The sequence below is a fragment of the Halyomorpha halys genome, unplaced genomic scaffold, assembly GCF_000696795.3.
Source record: "Halyomorpha halys isolate HHAL.00 unplaced genomic scaffold, Hhal_1.1 Scaffold799.1, whole genome shotgun sequence".
NCBI classification, from domain to species: domain Eukaryota; kingdom Metazoa; phylum Arthropoda; class Insecta; order Hemiptera; family Pentatomidae; genus Halyomorpha; species Halyomorpha halys.
Window position 1 is genome coordinate 150,609 of NW_027108683.1, and position 7,543 is coordinate 158,151.

The window sequence follows — 7,543 nt, forward strand, 5'->3', positions numbered from 1 at the left end:
AAAAAAAAAAAAAAAAAAATTCACCAACTACTAATCTTTCGGTGCATTTTTATGAAATATTCGTTTTTAAAACGCTATATCACGAGAACTATCGAAAGTAAATAGTTCTATTAGGTCTAATATATGAGCAAATGTAGTCTACATTAATGATGTTTTCTTAGATTTTCTAGTGTTGTAGGTAGTTTTAAAGATACAGAGGTATGAATTTAATTTTTTTTTTTTTAACGTTTTGAAACAGCTGCCATTTTTTATTCCCTCTATCTATACTGGGCAGACTTATCAGTTTTAACTATTAATTATACATACTTCTCATTAAAGTAATTAAAAATTGGGGTGAAATAACTACCTTTTTTTTTCTTCCCAACTCTAGTATTAACTGTGTCAAATGTAGAATTGTGATCTAAGAGAAATGCCGCCGACTTCACCTTTCCCAAATGGCATGCTCCGACCTTAGCCTCCCATAGTCCTCATCACAATGTCCAATAGCAAATAGAGAAAAAAAAAAATTAGATTTAGCAAGAAATAAAGTTTAATCTTGGTGTCATTCGGGAATATTTCTCGAACTTAAGGACCTTTTTGTACCTTTTTACAAACTTACGGAATAGATTTTTGGTACAAACGTTTTAAATTAATGCAAGATTGATAAAAAGTAATAAGACATGTTACAATTTAATAGTTAGTATATGAGGCTTCAAAAGCAGTTCCATCCAAGCTCCATTTTAGTCACGGAAGGTTTCACCGCCGAAGCGCAGGTTTTATAGTTTTCAAGCCTTTTGTATTAGATTTCCTTTTCATATTTTTGCATGTTACAATAGTATCCAGAATTATTAGGATTCATTAGATTTATATTGAAGTGAGGTAAACTATCTCAACGATGTAGGTATATTTCAATCGTTTACAAACAAAACAAAAAAAAACAAAAAAAAAAAAAAAAAGGCAAATTTTACACTTGCCACAGGATTTGATGCTCTTGCTCTAGTTAAATTGTCAAGTTTCTTTTTTCAAATTTTTATTTTTCAAGAAAGGTTTAACAATAAATAGTTTTCTTTTACTATTTTGATACCTTTATTGATCGTCACCCGAACTATCTTCCTACAATCTATTTCATATGGTACTATCTTCTTCCAAAATAAATACTAATGATAATATTTATATTATTAAATAAATCAAAATTGTATCCTTGTACAGTCTCAACACTTTTTATTTCATCAATAGTCCAACGTTTCGGCCATCTCGGCCATCCTCAAGGACAATCTTCAATATAAATTCTATAATACAACAATAAAAATTGTTTTGCAGGCTATTCTGCCCAGGTCATTAATTATAAGTCAAACACACCCTATAAAAAGTCAATTATTATAAATAAGCTTACCTAAGCTTATGTTTAGTTACCTATTTTTTAAAAATTCATAAATATTTAAAACTTTTAATTTTCAATTTATCCACACTATCACTACCATTTAAACAAACTAAACTATTTATAACCTTCCACTCACTCAGGTCAGCCTTACTTTTAATTTAATTTTTTTAATTTTATTGTTTATTTATAGTAATTTACAACTGTACAAAATAATACAATAGGTAAATATGTAGTATGTTTCATATGCACTTGAAAATCTTGGAAAGGAACCACCCATTGGTGGTACTTCAAACATTAATTTAAACTAGAAGGTCTCGTTGCCATCTTCTTTTCAGAAGCCTCGGAGGATTATCAGGGATTGTTAAGGTGAAAGATTAAGAATTAATGGGTTAGGATGGTTAAGGAGTTTGGAATGAAAAGACGCATATCTGTTTTGGGCCAATTCTGTAACGAATGGGAGTTTAAGGTCTTTGTGAATGAGTTTATTTGTGACGTAATAAGGAGCATCAAGGATTTTACGTTAATTTAATTTAAAACTGCATTTTGGTCTCAAATTTGTATTTATTCCAATCATCTAATTTCATATTTAAATTAATTGTAAATAGTAACAAAAATTTCCCCAATATTTTTCATAAATTTACGTTGCTTAAAATCTCTGCATAATGTTGGTTTAAATTTCTAGTATCTGTTTTAAAATTAACTGTATAATTGATGTCCTCTGATATATAAATTGACTCAAGTATTTTTCTTTTGAATTCTTTTAATTTTCTTTATGTAAAATCATGGTGTTATAAAAATAAAAATTATGTTGATTTTTAGCTGGATGCTGTTTTATTGGGATCCTTTTCTTTATTTCTTGTATCATTTCTGTGTTGATATATTCTATCCCCTAACATTTCCTTTGTTTCACCTTTATAGATAGAGACTATACAAGGATACATTTTTGATTTATTTAATAAATGATTACCAGTCTCAAGTAATTGAAAAAATATATTTATATTGTTTATACTTTTTGTAATAATGGTTCAGTTTGGAGAATAAAAAGATGGTTAAACAGAAATAATAAATAAATACAATGGGCCGTATAAACTTTTTCATGCAAATCTTAATTTTTTGGAGAAAACTAACTACGATTGTCTCAACATACCTTGAAGTCGATTAAAGTGGAGAATTATTCACTGATAAATTCGATTTCAGTGATATAAATTTCTCAAGAAACCGAATAACATGTGAGATTTTTCTTTTAAAAAATGCTTTTTGCTATTTTAAAAACTAAAAACTAGAAATTTGCGCAAAGAGAAGGTGGTTTTTACGTGCCTGCTCCACGGTTACCTTATGGCCCGCGATTCTTCTCCTGTATGCCAGACTTGGCGGAACTTACAGTTAAACTTACAGTTAAACGCATTTTGACTGAATGCCGAGCATATAACCCCCTCGAATCTTTATATGATATGCCAGCGAATCTCCATTCCATCTTTCAGGAAAACAAACATTTCCCCATCATTCCAAGATCTCCCATAAAATTTAAAATCCAAGCTCTACAATTAAAATTAAGGCAAGAATGACCCATACCTTGCCTTAAATAATTTAAAAAAAAAATAAAACAACTGAAAAAAATGAACTTTCAAAAGTAAATTGGAGTAATTGTCCTTGAATAAAATTTATTACATTTGATTTTTTTGTATTTATAGATATATACAGAATAATGATAATAAAAGGTCGACCAATTTTTATATGTGATTTAATTGTTTTAATGATATTATATAAGTTTCAGTTTTTAAAAATAAATTGAAAACTAAACATTTCCATTCTAGGTGATCATTTGCTACATTCGTGGTAATTGAATTGCCAAGAATAATCCTAATCAAACCGATATTAGCGAAGATACTGAAAAAAAATTTTATATTGGACTTCGAGCCGAAACTGGTTAAGAAAGTCTTGGGAGTGGACTCACCAGATATTTTATTATTTCTTATATTATACGATATTATAAATAATATAATATTAATTAATTTTGATACTTTTTTTTTTGTTCTTCCGCACGTTTTTTCTCGTCGGTAACTATGTCAGATCAATATAAAATATATAATCGAACAGCTGTTCACATAATACACACACTACTCTTTATTCTCTACCATGTCACACTAAAACTACACACATCACACTCACACAACATTATATCCTCCATAACCAATACAAGCATGATTGATGTCCAGGAGGTGAGACTGAGGGTGGTCTTGAGCTGGTCGGGGTGGCGCTGCTACAGAACTCGACGGGAGTAACGCTCACTCAAGGACTTCATCCTCTGTCACCGGCAGTATATCTACAAGGTTAGTATCTCTGTTTATAATAATTAATTATATAAAAAAGAAAAAATAAAGGGATAGAAAAAAGGAAAAGGGAAAAAAAGAGGAAAAAAAGGAAAAAAAGAGATCAAATAACTAGAGATTAAACAAAAAAAAAGTAATTTTCTAGTGTTATATATTACTAATGTTTATAATTATTATTGTATACTTGTATAGGCTTGTTTATCGTAAGATTAAAAATATCGTCTGATTAGACTAAAATATACTGTGTGATTAGCAATCCAATGAAGTTGGACAGCACAACTTTGAATTTTAATAAAGTTTTTCTGGACAAATGACTGACATGGAATCCTCATACAAGACTGAAAAGACAGGAAACTGCTCGTCGATTCCGACTATTACATTTACTATACAAACAGTCCAAACTTCCAATCCATTACAAAAGACTGATCTACATGACTGTTATAAGGCCTATCTGGACATACGGAGTTGAGCTATGGGGCTCTACTAAACCATCTAATTCCTCTCGAATCCAATCCTTACAGTCCAAAATCCTTCGTAAAATCCTTAATGCTCCTTACTTTGTCACAAATCAAATCATCCATCAGGACCTCAATGTTATGTTGCTGATGTGGCCAGAACCAGATACCAATCCTTCCATAATAAACTTCCTAACCACCCAAACCAACTCGTTTCTAGCCTGGCTTCTGCTTCACTACCTAATAATCCCAGGCGTCTGAAAAGAAGATGGCCTCGAGATCTTCTCCTTTAGAAATGTTTTTGTAGTTTTATCAATGGGTAGATTCTCCACATGTTCGTATCATGTCATAATATCACTTACAGCAAATTTACTTGATGAGTATAGATGTATACAGTTGTAAATAACAATAAATAAATTATTAAAAAAAAAAATAAAGTTTTGCTCCTCCTATTAACTATAAATCATTATTATAGAGAAACTTTCAAAAAGCTGACCCGCACAACTGCATTGGGCTGTTATACACACAACATACTAGGACTAGTTGGACACTTACTTATTATTCTTATATTACATAGTCATAGTCAGTATATATTACAATACATAATTATAGTTCATGATTTTTTTTGTTCTTATTCTTTTAGTTTTATAATATTTTTCTTTTTCTATAATTTCGTTGGTTTTTTTTTTTTATATCTACATCTAATTTTCTCTCAGTATAATAAATAGTACAAATTTTAGATTTAGAAATAATACAAATATATATATGTAAATTCACCATAGTCATGTGCAATTATATTTCATTAAAATATAAGAAAATACTTGACATAACAAAAATTCTTTTAATCAACAGTGATAAGTATATAAATGATAATTATAGAAAGAAATTACAAATATAAAGTAATTACAAATCCTAAAAAAAAGATTTATTGTTTAATTTATAAAAAAACCTAAATAATCTGTGCATATATGCATGCATTATATTAACAAGGTGAGTGCAACGTCTTTGCGTAGGATGGTAGATTTAGTTCCTCATTTGAAACCATCATTAAATCATTAAAACCTCAGAATCAGGTTCGAAACCTGCCCTGAAGTAATCATGTATCCTTAATATCCTGAAAGTTTATTATTGTCCTGCTTCAGTTCCACAGATTTAGCCAATTCTAGCCTTTAAAAGCCAATTATTTTTCTCTTCACTTATTTTCCCACATTTTTATTACGTTTGCGTAGTTTGTAAAGAACACACCGATGAACTTAAAGGAAAATTAAATGTCTTATGAATAGATTTCTAGTTTATTTTTTCAGTTACCTAACAAACTCTCCCTATTATATCGAGTTACAATGACATTTCCCTATATTTCGACGCCAATATTTGCATTTTGTTTTCCCATTTACTAAGGGATTCCTTAGTTACGTTCGTGTATCATTTATCTTCAAATCCCAACCTATCAATATTTATATTTCATCAGATAGTAATTCTTCTTTCGACAGATCCTTTTGTCCGTTCCTCTTCCGTTTGAAATTCTTTACCTATTTCTATTCGTAATGGCTCTTCAATTTATCAGCTACTTTTTTTATCTCTTTTTAATCTCAATCTACGGATGAAGTGTAAACTTTATGAATATTAAATCTAACCAGAAATATAACTGCTGTTTAGACCTAGTGTGGTGGTAATCGTATTGAAAGAAAATTAATAACGTATGCATAACTTTGGGTGTATATATTTGTACGTATGTTATGTATATACGCACTTACACATTTACATACGTCTACACATAATATAGGCGTTGTTTATTTAATTGACATTGTTGTTTAGTATAACTATCCCTTAGATTGGGAAGTTAGCAATCATTTTGGATCCAACTGTGGGATATGAAAGTTATGACCTTGATCAGGTAAATAGAGGGGAAAGATAAAAGCAAAAAAATATATGATTAATGTATCCCTTTCCTTTTGGGAAAGTCCCGTGAGTGTTCAGGGAAAGCGAAAGAAACAAGATGAGAGACAAGGGCATAAGAGATATGAGGTAATGAGAGATATTGATACAAGGGCAAGGGAAAAATAGCAGAAAAATAATCCTGGACTATATAGGAATCATCCGCAATCACATACATAGTAACAGATGATGATAGTCTTACAAAGTGCAAGGCCTTGAGGTCACGGATTTAGGTCAAATTTTGTAGGATGTTATATTTAGTTTTTCAGTTGATGAAGATATATGGTTATAGGGGCTAATACGCAATAGTTTTTTAAAAAAATATTTTTCAATTGAAGATGCAATTCACTTGTTAAATTAAGATATGTAGTAAACGATTACACGTAATGGGTTTAGTGTAGCAGCAACGGATCGGTGTTCCTCCTCGAGGAGGAACGGACAAAAGGATCTTTCGAAAGAAGAATTACTATCTCATGAAATATAAATAATGATAGGTTGGGATTTGAAGATAAATGATACAGGAACGTAACTAAGGAATCCATTAGTAAATGGGAAAACAAAATGCAAATATTGGCGTCGAAATATAGGGAAATGTCACTGTAACTCGATATAATAGGGAGAGTTTGTTAGGTAAATGAAAAAATAAACTAGAAATCTATTCATAAGACATTTAATTTTCCTTTAAGTTCATCGGTGTGTTCTTTACAAACTACGCAAACGTAATAAAAATGTGGGAAAATAAGTGAAGAGAAAAATAATTGGCTTTTAAAGGCTAGAATTGGCTAAATCTGTGGAACTGAAGCAGGATAATATTAAACTTTCAGGATATTTCGGATACATGATTACTCCAGGACAGTTTTTGAAACTGATTCTGAGATTTTTAAAAAGAGTTGTGATACATTATTCTCGATAATTCGATATTAGTATTTCACAACAGAAGAAATAGTTTTTGGAAAGAAGATGAGATTTTTTTTTTCTAACCTCCTAATTTATTTATTTTAAGACAGTACAATAAATAAATTAGGAGGTAAGAAAAAAAAGAGAGTGAGAGAGAAAAGATGAGCTCAAGACTTTAACATGGATAAATTTTTCTTGAGGCCCTATTTTTTAAATCATTCTCTAAGCTTTCCTGAGATCATCTTAATGATACAATATATTTATTTATATATAAGAAGATGGCCAGGGTTGCGTTAAAAAAAAAGAACAAATAGTTTATAACTATTTTAATTTCCGACGTTTCGTCCCACTTTGCATGGCTTCATCAGGGCTAAAAAGATACAAAAAAAACTGAGAATATTACAACAATAAGGTTATTTAAGCTAGGATAAATATTATCTGCAAAGTGGGCCGAAACGTCGGACATTATAATATCTATAAACTATTTGTTGTTTTTTTTTACCGCGACCCTGACCATCTTCTTATATATAAATTTTTACTGTCAACTATATATACATATATATATA

General features: G+C 29.9%; 1 protein-coding gene across 4 annotated transcripts in view; it reads left to right on the plus strand.

The window, feature by feature from the left end:
* The window catches only part of LOC106686231 (protein kinase C-binding protein NELL1), a 226,254-nt gene that overhangs the window by 128,248 nt on the left and 90,463 nt on the right, over nucleotides 1–7,543 (plus strand). For all 4 annotated transcript variants that reach the window (XR_010843293.1, XM_067046969.1, XM_067046968.1 and 1 more), the window contains exon 2: nucleotides 3,577–3,690. Coding sequence is in view for 3 of the 4 variants with exons in the window: in XM_067046969.1 (XP_066903070.1) it covers nucleotides 3,577–3,690 (114 nt within the window). In the remaining variant the exon portion in view is untranslated. The remainder of the gene's footprint in view (nucleotides 1–3,576; nucleotides 3,691–7,543) is intronic.